The sequence below is a fragment of the Carettochelys insculpta genome, chromosome 1 (assembly GCF_033958435.1).
Source record: "Carettochelys insculpta isolate YL-2023 chromosome 1, ASM3395843v1, whole genome shotgun sequence".
Lineage (NCBI taxonomy): Eukaryota > Metazoa > Chordata > Testudines > Carettochelyidae > Carettochelys > Carettochelys insculpta.
The window spans coordinates 239956352-239973124 of NC_134137.1; the positions used below are offsets into that span (position 1 = coordinate 239956352).

The 16773-nt window shown below is 40.0% G+C and overlaps 1 protein-coding gene across 2 annotated transcripts in view; it reads right to left on the reverse strand.

Annotated features, from left to right (window-relative positions):
* Positions 1-16773, reverse strand: part of VWF (von Willebrand factor) — a 233766-nt gene that overhangs the window by 64246 nt on the left and 152747 nt on the right. For both annotated transcript variants that reach the window (XM_075003060.1, XM_075003070.1), the window contains 4 exons: positions 14543-14586; positions 12090-12267; positions 4085-4305; positions 2621-2813 (listed from right to left, as the gene is read on the reverse strand). In XM_075003060.1, coding sequence (XP_074859161.1) covers positions 2621-2813; positions 4085-4305; positions 12090-12267; positions 14543-14586 — 636 coding nt within the window. The remainder of the gene's footprint in view (positions 1-2620; positions 2814-4084; positions 4306-12089; positions 12268-14542; positions 14587-16773) is intronic.

Consider the following 16773-nt stretch of genomic DNA (forward strand, 5'->3'; position numbering starts at 1 on the left):
GGAGCATGAGCAAAGAAGGGGTGAGGCAGACATGGGCAGAGCAGGGGCATATGGCTGATGCTGCCTCTAAAAGCCACATCACTGGTCACCACTGTAAAAAGCATCTAGGAAAAAAACAAGACACATACATATACACTCTCATCCTACGCTGTTCAGGTTTCCTTTATACATCATAAAATATGGGAGACAAGATGCCCCTTTGCAGGTAGCATTTAAAGGTACTGTGCTGGGAAAAGAACTGGTCTGTACCAGAGAACTGTCAGAAAAGATGCAACTGGGACAAAGCCAAAAATCAGGTGCCAAGCTGCCCAGCATCAGTGATAATATTCAGAGGCTACCAGAGCCTGTGTTTGTACTGATGCAAATTATTAACTCATTTACTGTGTGGGTTAGAAGCAGCGTTTCCTGTGAGCTGTGCACTTGGGCAGCCACTTGGGAGACATTCAAATACTGCTCAGCTGATTAGCAGAGCCCACAGCTAGGTTTTTGTTTCTACTGGTGGTGCACATTTGCCTCAATGCACATAGAAAAATGTATTCCACACATAGATGAAAAAAAATTAGAGGGGACATTGGTTAGAAGCTACAATTCCATTAAGTATTTCACCTGCTCAAGCAGAAGCTGATGTTATTGCTCCCAACAATGCATTTGCTTGTTCCTTCAAACCCATCCTAAAAAGAACTTCACTGTGTTGTTATTACATAGTGTTATTTTTATGATTTATTACATGTATTTTAGTTCAAATTTGGCAAGTTCTTTGCAAACACAGATAATGAAGATAAAATTCCTAAACTTGATTAATGACATATATTAACCTTTGCTGCATCCCAGAGAACCGTTTATACTTACCTGTGTTTAAGTTCATGCTTTTCCATTTACATTTCTTTATTTTCATGCACATTTTTAGGATTTTTTAATTTTTTAAGAATGTCACAGTTAATTTTTGAGGCCACAGATGATGCTCCAATTATATATTACTTCCAAATGGAATGTTCCCTCCACAAACTGAACAAAAGTCCTGCCCTTTAGCTCAGAACCATTTATTTACCAAGTTAGATGGCTCTTTTCCAGAATGTTCTTATTTATTGGTGAGAGGAAAAAAAAACAAAAAACTTAAAACCCTGGAAAAGGAGGATTCTTTTCAGTCTTCCAAAACTCAAAAAAGAGATGGCAGGATTTTCTTTAAACTTCACAATGAATTTTACCCCTAGGCTGAGATCAAGCGTGGAAAGTTTCAAGCCCAAAGAAAATTTTCCAGAAACATACAGTACAAGTATTTGTAATGGGAGCAAAGAAGCAAACCCACCATCATCATAAACTACCCAGATACAAGGCATTTAAGCCCCATCTAGAACTGTTTTTTTTCTTTTTAGATGTAGAAATAGCAGTCCAACCCTGCAAGCTATTCCACCAAGATTTCTATGTGCTCCCTCTATTTTTTTTTCCATTCATGGGTGGAATAAGTTTTGTTACATGAACCAAAGCATTTGTGGATGTGCACCACCAACAGAAACATGTGCTGCCAGCTGTGGGCACTCTGCTAATCAGCTGGGTGGCACCTGAATCTCTCCTGGGCAACTGCCTAAGAGCTTAACTTACAGGGAACGCTACATGCTATACACATGTCATGTTTACATAGCAGAAAACCCAGGGCAGTGAGTCTCAGAGCTTGGGTCAAGTGACTTGGGTGTCTCAAGATCAGGGTTAAAAAGAGCAGTCCGGGGCTGTGTCTACACTTGCATCCTTCTTTTGAAAGAGGAATGCAAATGAGGGAAATCAAAAATGCAAATGAGCCACGGATTTACATATCTCTCATACTTCATTTGCATAATCACTTTTCAGAAGCGATTCGTTCAAAAGAAAGAAAGTGATGTAGACAGGGCTCTTTCGAAAATAATCCCCTTTGAAAGAACTCTTCTTCCCGAAACAAAATAGGAAGAAGGGTTCTTTCAAAGATGGGGTTTATTTTTGAAAAAGCCCCATCTATGCTGCTTTCTTTCTTTAAGAATCTCTTCTGAAAAGAGCTTATGCAAATGAAGCAGGAGATACGTAAATCAGTGGCTCATTTGCATTTTTGATTTCCCTCATTTGCATCCCTCTTTCAAAAGAAGGATGCAAGTGTAGACACAGACCAGATGTTTGGGTTCAGGCTTAGGTTTACCGTATCTGAACTTTCAAAAAAGAGGATACCCTTGAGAGGGACAGAGGTGTCCTCTTTTTTTGAAAGTTCAACTATGGTAACCCTGTTCAGGCCGGAGCCAAGCTATGAAATCCAGTGAGGGAAGTGCATGCCAAAGCCAGAGTTCCAGCCAGATTGGGAATGATCACACTGCTCTTTATAGTCCCGCAGCTTGAGCTTGTCCAGTTGACCCAGGTCAGAGAGATCTAGGTTGAATAGCTTGTTGGACTGGGCATACATATGGAATCCATGCCTATATCTGTCTATACTGATATCTGCACAGATCCCCACTGGTTTTTCTGGGGTTCTCTACAGGCACATGGATCACCTCACGCAGCAGTGCTTGTAGGGCAAGGGAGACACGCATACTTAATTCCGTACACTTAGAAGAAACCTCAATAATTATGACAGGCTGCTGACCATGGTAATTTTCAAACTTACCACAAAGGCCATATGTTTTTGAAGAAAAGATCCTTGGATTAAGTTGAAAGGTAAATTCGTGATTTCTTGGCGTGAATGTGATGTTATGCCCAAGATGCAAGAACCGGATCTCATGCATTATTGTTCCATAGATGGTGACTTCAAAGTCATCATCACTATAGGGAACAATGGTCATTTCTCCATTAACAGCAACCTATTTCAAGAGGGTGAGAAGACCCCATCAGTTCTATCTACCATCTAAAGTAAATTAGGAATCTCTAGACTTTAAACACATTTTAACGTCATACAGGACAGAAGAGCCAATTGAATACATCAAAGTCAAGAGAATAGCAAAAACAACATAAAGACTAGCTCAAGCTACAAATAAAGTCTCTGCTCTTAGGGTAGAAATGAATTAAATGGATGGTATGCTCCTTTTTTGTGTGTGAATGTATATTGTCAACACTCCCATTTGGGGCTTCACATATGCATTTACAGGCTACCGGTCTATACATGTAATGTGTTCAATGCCTGCTGCTCAATGTTGAGTACCATACAGACCCAAATAGCCTTGAATTTGGAATGAATAGCCCTCCGCTGTTTACTGAACAAGTTTTGTATAGCAGAAGCAAAAATAGTCCCAGTCATGATCAAGAAATTATAGGCAACTATGAAAGAGCCCAGTAACAATATAGGACTACAAAACATATGTGAAATGGCAGACAGTGTTTTATTTGTGGTATGAGGTAACAAATGTAATTGTATCTGACTTGGAGCAAACAATGAACCTTTCCATAGTTCATATTTTATGCTGTTAGGCAAACATGTGAATAGACTTATTTAGCTCTGCCTTGCATGTCTGAGTTGCCTAGAATTATATTAAACATATGAACAGCAACTTCCATAACTATCAAATTAACACTGATTTGTCTATTAAGTGAAAATTAGACACACTGGGACAGATTATCTGCTAGGGCTGAGATCTACTTAATACAGCTATTTCATGAGAGGTCAGAAAGCCAGTTATAGCTCTCAGATTTTCTCTCTGACTGCAGTCCTTACACAGGTTAGAGCCCTCATGGGGTGCTCTAACGTACATCAGTTGACAATAACCCAGAAGAGACCATTCTCCGACTGCAAAGAAGCAGAGTGCAACACACCCTGGCCACACATGCCTGCCTGCCTTCAGAAACCCAGACTCCATCCTCTGCATTGCGAGAGAAGTGCAAAGGAGATGGAGTAAAAGACCAATTTGTCACATCATATGGGCAAAGACTTTATTCCGGAATCAAAACTGATAAAGATTTTAGCAACATAAGAAATAAAACACTGTAAATATAAAAATGACACTGCAATATAAATACTGAAAAGGGAGAACACGTCTAAGTTCTCATAATCTAAAATATTGGGTTTTGGGGTTTTTTTGTTTGTTTTAGGTTTTTTTAACCCCAGAAATGTACAGCTGTGTCATTGGGCAGGGCTTACTGTCATATCACTAGAGAGTTGTATGGATGTGCCACGGTGCATCACTTCTATGGAGTTCATACAGTTTAGCTTTGGTGTTGAACTGCATGCCCCATTGTGGAGAATCACTTCAACATCACTTTCTTTATCTTGAAACAGGGTATAGGAGCAATTGCCAGTCACTTTAAAATCCAGCCCATCAAAAGTGACAATATGTCGAGTTGAGCTGCCCATGCATATGCCTGTGAGAAAAAAAAAAATGTTTGTGAATTGCTGCATGCATCAGTCTTATTTATAGTGTCTATACTCCTTGCTGTAAGGAAATAGCAAAGTTTCACTTAGTAAATTTGCAAATGTTTTGCTCTAACCCTGTGAATGCAGAAGGGAATAGTTTTTCTCTCCCACACACACTTCACAACCATCCAGAAGAACTATCAGATGGGCCATGCAGGGACACTAATACAAAGAATTAGTGATTGACCCTACTGCACCTTGGAAATGTCACATGCAAGGAAGCTCTTTCAGTGGACATGAAGACAGAATGAAGGACGTAAGCCAAAGATCGGATTTTTTTCCCTATCTCTTTGCTGTTTCAATTCTCATAGGGCCACAGATGCCCAAGAGCTACGCTTAGGTCTACTCTGACAGACATTCTGAATTCACAGATCGCTATAATTCTCTCGCTCTTAGGATTTACATTGTAACTCATTTGTATGTTTACTTTTGCTCCTTTTAACTTTTAAATAACTCTCTTATTTCTCTTTTGTAGTTAATAACCCTTTAGATAGTTTACCACAGGTCTGGGTTCAGCCATGTCTTTGACATTGTCAATACCTCTTCTTATTCTCTTGGGCCTCACCCAGAGCACACTGAAGTCAGAGGGAAAAACCCATTGAAATATAGAAAGTTATAGGAAAAACTCAAGTTAAATATTTCATCAAACCCTAGAAAGTAAGGGAAACCTATCACTGTCTCATGATGAAACCAAGATTTTCTAACTGTATCTGTCAGGACTAACCAGGATTAGAAATAAGTCAGATAAGTTAGTGACAGATCCTGCATATGCAATATATTTCCTACAGAGTTTGACTTATCTGCATATTTCTATTAAAGATGAGCAATAAAGGAGTAACTATTTGAGTCTGTGTTGTTCTCTCACTTTTTGGTGTATGAAGAGGCATGAAAATGGTATTTTTCCTATTTGTTTTAAACTTTTTTTTTAATTTATTTATTCTTTGTGGATGACCAGAGAACTAGTAGACTCATGAGCTAACAAGTACTAGGGAAATTAAACCTAAGTAATTAGATGGAGCTTTTGGTCCAACTTTTATAAACCCTTTCATTTGGTTTTGTTAATCTTTACGTCACTCCAACATTAGGTAAACAGGAGGAAAGCTCTCTTTGGTAATGATTTGACTTCCTGGCCCTCAAATTAAAGGCTAAGAAAACACTTATTCCAGATCCTTAGTCCTCCACCAAGAAACAGCAAAGACCAAACCTGATCTAAGATTAAAAAAAGCAGAAAAAAATCTTTAAAATAGCTCTCATATCTTTTTATAATTCTTAAAAGCAGTACAAGAGACACAAATCCATTTGATTTTTCCTATTCTGAAAACCTTGCAGATAGCTCTTCATTGTGCAGTCAGATTATGAACTACCAGAACCATATATAGCCATTGGAAAACTGTGGGAAATGTGGCACCTTCACATATTTAAATATACCCGTTTGTTACATTATGCACATACAAGAACTGTAGAGAGATTACCACTAAAATCTTCACAGTCTAGTAAATATGAAATATTGTAAGAAAATTATGTGCATTTACTATTGTTTGTTTGGCTGCTGGTTTATACATACCATAAATGATTGAATGCTTCTCTGTACTCTAATCAAATCTCTAATCTCAGTGGTAAATAAAGGTTCTGAAGCACTATTAAATTAAATCACAAAGAAATGCAATAGGTTGCAGCCTGCTCTGCATTCTAAAGTGTAGTGGGGTAGCTAACTCAGCAATGAGTGTGGAAAAAATATTAGCTGACCCCACCCAACATAGCTACAATGGCAAGCCTTATCACTACCACCCAATTAAGTGCAACTAAGCTGACCAAAGCCCATTTCTATTGGTTTAGCTAATGTAATTCCTGGAAGTCATAAAGCTATGCTATCAAAAGAGCTCCCCTGGCATCTTAAGCTGGGTCTCTGCTATTGGCTCAGCCAGAATAGTTATAGGTACACTGAGGTTTGGGCTATACTAGACCTTATAGTTGACTGCAGATGCAGAATTCTAGCTATGCCAATTGCACAGTTAGCATCAACATATCTACAGTCAACTGTAAGGTCTGTCCTCACTGAGGGAAGTCAATGGGAGTCAACCTCCATTACTCCTCATGACAGCAGGAGTACAGGGGGTCGGCTGTGGACCCCAGAGGGATCAATTTTGCACATCTTTACCAGATATGCAAACTCTGGGAGATTGACCCTGAATGGATCGATCTCACAGTAAGTGTAGACGTACTCTCTACTGGCCGTGGAAGGGAAGAAATAGCTCCAAGTACTGACTTGGGGCTGCACATATTCACATCAACTTATGAGATCAGGCCCTCATTGGCCCACTGACTTTGATGCAGATTTGCACTGTTTTACTTAAGCCAAAGCAGCCACTAAAACACATATGACCTGTGGGTTTTAGTAAAAGTAAAAAATTGGTATTCCAGTCTGCTTTACAAACTCACATTATCTCGGGAGATAGAGTGAATTTCTGGGCTATTATGGTGTTACAAATTTATACATAGCTAAACAAACATTATCTCATTCTGAAGGGCGATAATCTTAAAACAACTGTAGGCTTGTCTGTGCCAAGTGACTAATGGTACAAGTAGTAATTTTAAATTTAATCCCTTAAAGGATCCTGTAGGGAGACATTTTGAATGCCAAAACTAATGGGTTTGTATTGCTGCTCACTTATTCATGAAATAGGAAATATCACACTATTAAAATAAAAATTAAATGAGTAATTGATTTTTCTTTTGGATACAAATAAAATGATTCAGCTAAAGTTTATGCAATAATTTTATAGTTAGGGAGTATTTACTCTAGAAAGGAAATCTTGGATTTAAAGCATCTATATAATTTAACATGCTTTGAAAAATTTTAAAAAGGCAAATTTTTGTTATAAAAATTTTCCATGTCTGAAAATGAAAAAGGTCTGAGTCCAGCTAAGAATCCTGAACATTTCAAAGAGCACACTAGTCCCTTGAGGAATGTTGTTCTTGGAATAGGACATTTCCTTGGTGGACATTTTTGCTCCCAGAATGAGATTATACATTACAGCTGGGGAGTCATGGGACATTACTATTAAAAGTCATTTGGGATACACTTTTTAAAAGCACCTAAGTTACTTAAGCATTTTGAAGCCTACATCCCATTGGTTTGTAGTTCCAAAGAGCCTAAATCCCTTTTTGGACTTAAAGTGCCTAAGGCTATCTCTACACTACCTTGGAAGATCTACCCACTCAGGGTTGATTTTACAGAGTTGGATTTCACATGTCAAGTTTGGAAGCAAGTCGTTAGGAGTAAGGGAGGTCAAAGGGCGAAGCTCTCCCATTGAGTTTCCCCTGTTTAGACAGACAAGTTAGCAGAGTGCAGATATGTCAGTTTTAGCTATATAATTGGTGTAGCTAGACTTGCATATCTAGTATAGATATAGCCTTAGTCATTTTTGAAATTGGGATTCAAACACTCAAATGACAGGTGCTTTTGAAAATGTTACTTGTAGGCTTAAATCTTTGGGGCTACTAGGAATTTTGTCTAAATAGGCATCCAACACAATGCTTTATAAATGCAGCCTAAAATATACGTTTATCTTTCATATTTGGAGTTACAAAGCTTGAAAGTGCCTAACTTTGACACTAGGCCCTCGTAATCAAAATAACCATATCAATCAGTTAATTTTCCTGTACAGAGCTTAATTACACTGGCTGCAGTTGCTTTTTATGGCCACTGCATCTTCCCTGTGGTTGATTGGTGAAGCTTGGTCAGTGAATCTACATTGTTATGGATCCAGAGGTCTTACTCCTGTCTTGACCCATCCCTATTATGCGGGACATCACTCTGTAGACTGCTGTGGAGCTGTGCTCCAGGCTGTGTAGGGGTAGAAAGACAATTTGCATGGCCTGACTACAGAAATATGTACCCCTTCCCCTGCCCCTAAAGCAAGGCTGTACCAGTTCCACTGCATTCCAATCCTTTTCCACAGTCTTCGAATTAGGGTGGCAGGTTTGGCTCTTGGCTGTTTAATCAAGTGAAATCACTATCATTTTTTCTTACCTGCCTTCCATATGAAAACAATTCCCCCACCATGACCACACACACCTGGCGAAGAAGTACAGAGACATTCTAGAAAAACTCTTCACAGGGCAAGCCCTGTATTAACTACTAGGATCACATGGAAAGCTATGAAGTCAAAAAAGCAGCAGAGCATCTTCTCCCCCTATTCTGCGTGGGTGGAGTGGAGGGTCATTTCCCAGAGGCTCTCTTTTCAGCAGCCAGCAACTCCAGCATCACTGCTGGGTCCCTCATTGCTGTGTGTTTGAGTAGGAGTACTCTCGCTCTGACTGAGCCAAGACACAGCTCACACAATATCAATTGTTCCTGTTCACACACTCAAAATCAAGACCAAACGCTATGTATTAGGTTTTTTTCCCCTGCATCTGCAAGGGCTCCGAACCCAACCCAGAAGGCTGAGGTTAGCCAGAGAATAGACTCAATGTCCTAGAGTGTATTCAGATTCAGCTCATTTTTCCAGACTCCCGCCACCCCAGTTCAGAAAGCCTTGGAAACCTCAAACCAGTCTGAGTGCTCTCTGGTAAAATGTTATATTTTTTCCCCAGCAGACAGTCCCACATGATGTGCACACACCCATCCTGCCAGCATGCCCATTTTTAGCTTTAAACCAGCAAGCAGCCCCACTTCTCATGCCAGTAAGTGCTTGCAGGATTGGTGACTCTAGATCAGTTTGACCCCATTTATTTCTCTGGTGGCCAGTGAGATGGGGCCAACCTTGTGTCATAAATAATTGCCTGTTTCTCATCCTCTTTCTGGGGTATCACTTAGAATTTTTCTGGTTCTCATATATATGACAGGGACCCCAGGCTGGCTCCTTTGAAGTACCCAGCCTTCCATGTCCCCTGGTTCAAGGCTTTCAATGGGACCCTACCCCTGCTTGTGCCTGCATGTCTCAGATTCATGGAGATCATATCTATCTAGATAGATATCATAGAACTGGAAAGGACCTCAAGAGGTAATCAAGTCCAGTCTCCTGTACTCACAGTAGGATCAAATCGCATCCCTGACAGTTTTTTTTTTTTAAATTTAACCTACCCCAGATCCTTTCAAGGCTCCCTCAGGGACTGAACTCGCAACCCTCGTTTACAAGGCCAATGCTCTAACCACTGAGTTCTCTCTCAGCCCTTTTATAAAGGTCTGGGAGCCTATTATGTGTGATCTTAGTTCCATCACCTCAAGTGGAGAAGATGCTAATTAATTGTAGCTGGCCCCATCTTCCAATAAAGTGGCTAGTCACGCTCTGATCCTGGGCTCATTCTGAACCAATTTAAAAAGTAGGATCTGTGACAACATTGTCTTCTTCCAGGATATGCTATTCACAGTTGCACATATCAGTTATCATCATTGGAAGTAGTGAGGTATTGCAAATAACTTGTGGGAATACATTTGTTCCTTTAAATATTAAATGATTAATTCATTGGGAGGGCTTTCTCTATCTCTGTGTATTGTAGTCATGACTTCTAGCACTACATGATTAAGGTTGCCTGAAACTTCCTTCTATAACTTTGCCAAACTTTTCCCTGTTGGTTTTCTGCCAAACAGGTTCATCCGTCTGCAAGCATAAGGCTAGAGAAAATGTGTTTTGCATATATCTGGTGATGTATTCCTTAAAGAGTTCTAGAAGCCCCATACCTTGCATCAACGACTTAAAGTTGTCAGAGGGTGGGCTTTTGTTTCAGGGATGAGCCTTCCATCATCCCTGTGAAAATCTGTCCAAATTTGGCCAAGTTATAAACCTTTGTATAACTGTGCACATGCTCAATAGATACAACTTTAGTTCAGCAACTAAATTCTCAAATTTTTATCTATGTTGGCATGCTCGTGATACACGCTGAGCAGGAATTTCCCTAAAATTGCTCCTGAAAGCCTGCCAGACCAGGCCCGGGCCCAGGCCCCTGAACAAGAGCACAGCAGCTGTTTCTCTCCTGTTCTTTAAACGACACCCTCACCCCAGCTGGCCCCCGACAAAGTGGAGGAAAAAGCTGGTTGATTCAAATTGAGAAGTGAGTACAGTCACACCTGAGTGGAGGAGCTGGTGGGGAGTGATAAGGAACACGATAGGAAGAGACCTGGAGTGGAAGCTGGAAGTGGTCATGACGGAAGGAAACTAGGACTGGAAGCTTGGGAAAGATAGAAACTAGCTGACAAGTAGACTGGGACTGTGAACAAATGAGATGACAGGAGGAGGAAAGATACATTTGATAAGAGATGGGTTGTCAGAGGAGAATGGAGACTGGCCGGTCAAAGAGACTGGAACAAAAACCTGAGAAAAAGAATCTGGGACTGGGGAACATTGGTAGGGGCAAGGAGAGGAGTAGAAACCATGGTCAGGGAGAGAAACAGGTTATATGAGGAGTCAGAAGGGTCCTATGGAAGAAGTAATATGTAACCATGTAATTAAAGAATGCATCATAATACATACACAGCAGGGCTGAATTCAGGTTGCCCCAGGCATCCTTGCTTTTGAGTGCTTGATTTTACAAACTTCATAATGTTATTTTAACATGGATTTTTTTTGTTTATGTATGTGTGTGTGTGTGTGTGTGTGTGTATTTCATATATTTATACAATTATATTTTACCATATTTGTTATGTGTAAGAAGCTCCAATACTCTATAAACCAACTGAAAATACCTGTATCTTTGAAAGACATTTATTTCTTCCTAAAAAGAAACCTTAAATAGTAAAAATAATTATAATTTAAAATATTTTAAACAATTTAAGATCTGGGTGTATTTCACATCAATGTCTCTAGTACTAATGATTAAAGGACAAAATATTGAAAATATGAGGAAAAAAAATCAAACTTGTTTTAATCTATAGCTATATCTTTCAAAATTTTGCATGTCACCATACAAAATTTCTACAGAGATGCATCAGGTCCCACTTCCTGGCATTTGTGAGATGCTATCACAATTAAGGATATGTCTACATTGCTGTTGGAGACGTTATTGAAGTGCCTGGAGGCATATCCATGAGAGTTTTAATCTAGCTGGCATGGCTTAAAAAAGCAGTGAAGTCATAGTGTGGTACATGCAAGCCTGTCCAAAACCTTGAGTACATACTCAGCTTCACAGACCACACCAGGATCTGTGCCACTGCACATTCATGCTATTTTTAGCCATGCTAGACAAATTAAAGGTGATGCAGATATGCGTATCTGAGCGGCAATCACACCTCTGATTGCATAGCGGACATAAAATAAGAAAAGGCCCTTTGAATCTTCAGCCGTACTAAAGGGAAAGTGATGCCAGAATTCCTCATAGGAGCTTCCAGGAAATGCATATCTGCTGTACTACCCTTTAAAAAAAGCCATCTCCTTTCTTTGCACTCAGCCAACCCCATGCTCAAGTGTGAAGGAAGTCTGGGGAGCAGAGCCATGGCAATTAGCCAGGGGTTATCTCCTCATTCTCCTTTGACCCCTCCACTTTGTGCCATATACAAAGCCTGGCCAAAGACCTCTCCTGTGTTCTTGTGCAACATCTGGCCAGAATCGAGCCCAAAATTATTTGAGGCCATGCATTTTGACGTTGATAAAGAACGAATATAAAGTCATCTCAGGTCAAGCAACTTTGAATTCCACCTTGGGTTGTAGGTCTATGTCCCATTCACCAGTATGTTTCCTGGGCACATTGTTCATCATGGGGAAAAAGTTGCATATATGCACAAGACATCACTCACATGGACATGTCCAGCGGCAGCCACAGGTTTCCTCAGTTTTAACAGCAGAAAGATTATTGTGGCATGTAGGTTTTGACATCTTCTCACAATTAATTCGATGACTCTCCAGAACCGTGTAGCCACCTGGCAAGCATGTCACAGTGTGACACTGACCCAGTAATGTCCATTTGTCACCAGGCTGTACAAGAAGACATACTGATGTTAAAATAGGATTTGATGGAAGAAAAGAAAATGCAAACAACACTTGGAGATCGCCACTTGGAAGCTACCAGACTGTGTTCCATAACCTAAAACTAGCAAGTAAAGTGACACTGCCAGCAGCGCTGTTCAAAATAGCCTTGGATAACTAAACAATAGTATGCAACGTATCAGGGAGTTCATGGGCATGAGAAAGTTAATATAGAAACGTCACAAGAAATAGACTCTGATATTCCATGCAAAGGATAATAGTCTAGAATTGGGGATGCTTTTCTGGAAGAGAATGGAATATCTGGTACTTTTGTCTATTGTTAGCAGAGTGACCCTGCAACATACATGGACAATGCAGTCAATAAGGAATTTCTCAATGCTTTTCTTTAAATACCAACGTCTTTGGTTTTCATGAGTGTAAATTATTTTGGAAAGTATTCTAAACGCAGATTCTCATAGCACAGCAGGAATTAATGAGAATTGTTTCAAGCTAGTAAAACAGAAGTCATTCTTCTGAAGGCTTAGAATAGTTGAGTTATTTTACCAACAATCCTAAACCCTTACAAATTCCACTCACCCTGAAGGGGATTTGCTGCCCTGAATGGGGAATGTTATTAGATAACCACTCTGTTTGTGGAAAATTTAAAAAAAAAATCTTCCTGCAGGACAATGGAAATTTAAGGCTCTAGGCCTATACCCTCTTCACCGATGAGTAAGTGCAATGACACCCCTACGTTCAGTCCTCTGCTGACTATTCAAGACACAATCCTGCAAAGTCCTTTGGCACACGAGCAGTCCTATTCACCTCTATTCCAGAGCGTTCAGCTGCTAGCTGGAATGTGTCTTAAATTCCCAGCAATATCACCCACATAATGCAAGACTAACACCCCTGACTGACCAGTCATGCAGTAGATGAGAAAATTGCTTTCGTTGGACCAACTTCCAACAACAGCTATTATATAAACACACCTTGTCTCTTTACATCTTAACTTGGGACCAACATGGCTGCACCAGCACTGACACAATCCTTCACTGTCAGTCCTGGAAGTGCTACTAGCAGTAGCGACCCTCATCGTAAGAACTGCACAATATCATTCTAGATTCATAAGCATAAAGAGCATGCTGAGGAAAGGATAGTGACTATCTAGATAGGGCTTCCTTAAGGCTCTTCCATTTCAGTTCGTCTCTAAGTCTTCATGAGAGTGAATAGCAAGGTGACAAAATATCTGGGTTAGACACAACATAATTCATGGTCTATTCTTGGCACTTGTGTGCAAACCAGGAATAATGTTTTACAAGTATTTTTCTCCAGCTCTGAGCTATGGGACACCATTAGTTCTAAAAGAGAACTGCCAGATTTGTAGTCATAAATATCAGGACTAAATATTAAATATGAATGCATTTCCCTAGGCATGCTTTGAAGGTCTTAGGACTTTGAAAAGATTTCATTATAGCAAACTTCTCTTAAAAGTTGTCTAAGATTTTCAGGCTTGAGAGCCTAGGGGAAGCTATAAAATAAATAAAAGTAATGTGAGGAGTTTTAAATATGGAAAAAGTATTTAGGTAGTACAATATGACATGTTTTTTAATTATACTCTCTCCTCTCTCAACCCACTGGAAGTAAAGCAACTGGAAGGGTATATAGACAGCTGTGCACATCTGGCAAAAAGACTTTTTAGTTTTCCTAATTTTTATTAACCCATTTACAGGAAACCTATCACAAAGCATTTAAGAGCTGTGCAATAAAACCAAAGCACAACACATTGAAAATTCAATTAAAAGAACTGTCCAGGAACAGCCAAGAAATCTGGCACAGTGGGAAACCCAGTGACCTTCAAAGCAGCAAACTGAAGCTGCTTCCCAAATGATGTGGAATTGCTGGAGACAAAAAATTGGGATAGAAAACATGTGCACACCCACACCAATAGCAGAGGCTCCAGAATGGTGAAGATAAGTCTTCATGGCTGTGTCTACACTATCCCCCAACTTCAAAAGAGACATGGAAATTAGGGTGTTGGGAGATTACTAACAAAGTGCTGCAGTGCATATACAGCGCTTTATTAAGCTAAATCTCCTCCACGGCAACTTCGAAGTGTGATGCTTCGAAGTGCTGGCTTGCATGTAGCTGTGGATCAGCCGTGGGTACTTTGAAGTGCCCTGCACTACTTCAAAATCCCTTTACTGCTCAAAATTCATGTTCCAGGGCAGATGCTCTACAATGTTTTATTTGAAAGTGAACTAGAGGATACCAAAAATACACTTACACTCTTTTTATTCCCATCTTCATCTATACATTCTCTGAGGGGCTCTGAAAGAGAAGAAAACCAACATATTTAGCTTCTCTCTTCTGTCCAGGATCTTAGGTTGAATCCACTAAAATATAGATTCCATCCTTTAGTGACTTAGACTGGTATGTTTTCTTGTTTTATACAATGAATTGGTCCCTGAGTACCACACATACATCAGCCCAAAATATTTGCCAGAATCTGGGAATGGGCAGCAGAGGATGGATCACTTGATGACCACCTTTTCTGTTCATTCCCTCAGAAACATCTGGCATCGACCACTTTCAGAAGACAGGATACTTGGCTAGATGGACCTTTGGTCTGACTCAGTATGGCCATTCTAGCAAGAGGAGGTTGCAGCGTACACAGAACCAGCTTACCAGTAGCATCATCTCAAATTCACAGGGTCTTGAACCACAAAACACTTTACAAACAATTAGGCTACAGTCATGCAGTGAGCACTCCCTGGGTACAAAGATCAAGGGCTTAGACTGTATGCTGCTTGGCACAGGGTCCATGCCGGCTTTTGTGACTCTCAAGCATTTGACCATGCTCTGAGGCTATGCCTAGACTGCAGGCTTCTGTCAACAAAACTTCCATCATATGAAGTTTTGTCGACAGAGCACGTCCAGACTGCAAATCTCTCAGAAGAGATTTGCTGGTTGGGAGCGTTCTGTCGACATCCCTGTATACCTCATTCCACAAAGAAGAAGGGATATCTCAACAGAGGGCTTTTTCCCCCCAACATTTGACACCATGGGATGAGCCAAATGTTGGAAAAGGTCCCAAAAGAGTTGTCAGCAAAATTGCGTATCTTTTGATGACAGTGGCCCGCAGTCTAAACACAGCCTGAGTGAATAATGTGATCTTACAACATCCCTTATATTTTCCAAATAAACACAAGCAAAGAGCATGGCCCCAATCCAGCAAAGCTCTTCGGCATGCAACTAATTTTAAGCATGTAAGTACTCCCCTTGATTTCAGTGAGAACACTCAATTGGTTAAATTTTTGTCTGTTCTGCTTGAAGGTCAACATGTAAGATATCTACTGAAGTCTACTTTCCTCTAAAATGTATGACTATCTGGCTAGAAGAACAACAACACAGACTTAACTGTCCTGATGAAACCAATTTTTAAGCAATCAAATGAGTTAATAATGGAAAGAGGGTATGTATACATATGAATAGGATGTGAACATACACCCGCATGCACAGGCTGCCCTTACTAAGCCAATGTTATCTGATAATAGTACTGTTAACTACCTTTATATACTGCTTTTTATCCATGAGTCTTGTGGCACTCTTCATGGGAGGTCAATATCATTATTGCCATTTTACAGAAGGGCATACGGAGTTGGAAGGAGAGTCACTTGCCCAAAGTCACCCAAGTTACCTCATTAGAATGTGAAATTTTTCTATATTGAAATTGCATATAGTGAAACACTGGCCCCAGAGAAGTCAATGCCAAAACTTCCCTTGACTTCAGTGAAGCCAAGATTTCACCCAAAGGGACTACTACAAGTACTGAGATAATCTTGTCCACTGCAGCTGTAAAGTTTTCAAGGATGACCAATATATAATAAAGGCTTTATATTGCCAAACCAGGAGCGTAACACAGTCATTCTTTAAGATAGTAACAGAGGCAATGAGTAGGTGCAACTATAGTTGAGAATAGAAAGTCATGTGAATGAAATCAAGATCGGAGACTACAGTGGAATTTAGGCAGAATGTGTAAATCAGATTTGATCATTAGATCACAGCTTAGAATGCAAAAAGTTCTGAAGGATCTTCACTATCCCCAAGCGATCAAAATGTGTCACTTTAAAGCTGGCACTCCCACTAACAAACTGCCCCCCTAACATCACGAGTAGGCTATTTTTCTTTAATAGGAAAACAATACCTCCTGAAAAACCATCAATGCCAAACACTACAGCTATGGCTTTCCTTGGTGCTCGTTCATCCAAGCACAGATCCTCTCTGTGGATTGATAAGATCCACAGCCTAAAGGGTCAGGACTCAAGTTAAAAATGCTCTCTGTAAGCTGACAAAGTAGAATAGTAATTAGTACTATACTACAAACAGTTGGAGTAAAACACCGTACTAAATGATTCTGGCTGTGCATATGAGAACTCCTGTAGAATAACAATGAAGCACCAACTGATGACATAATTTGTCTGACATCTGGAAATGAAAAAAATGGATGAGCTTTTG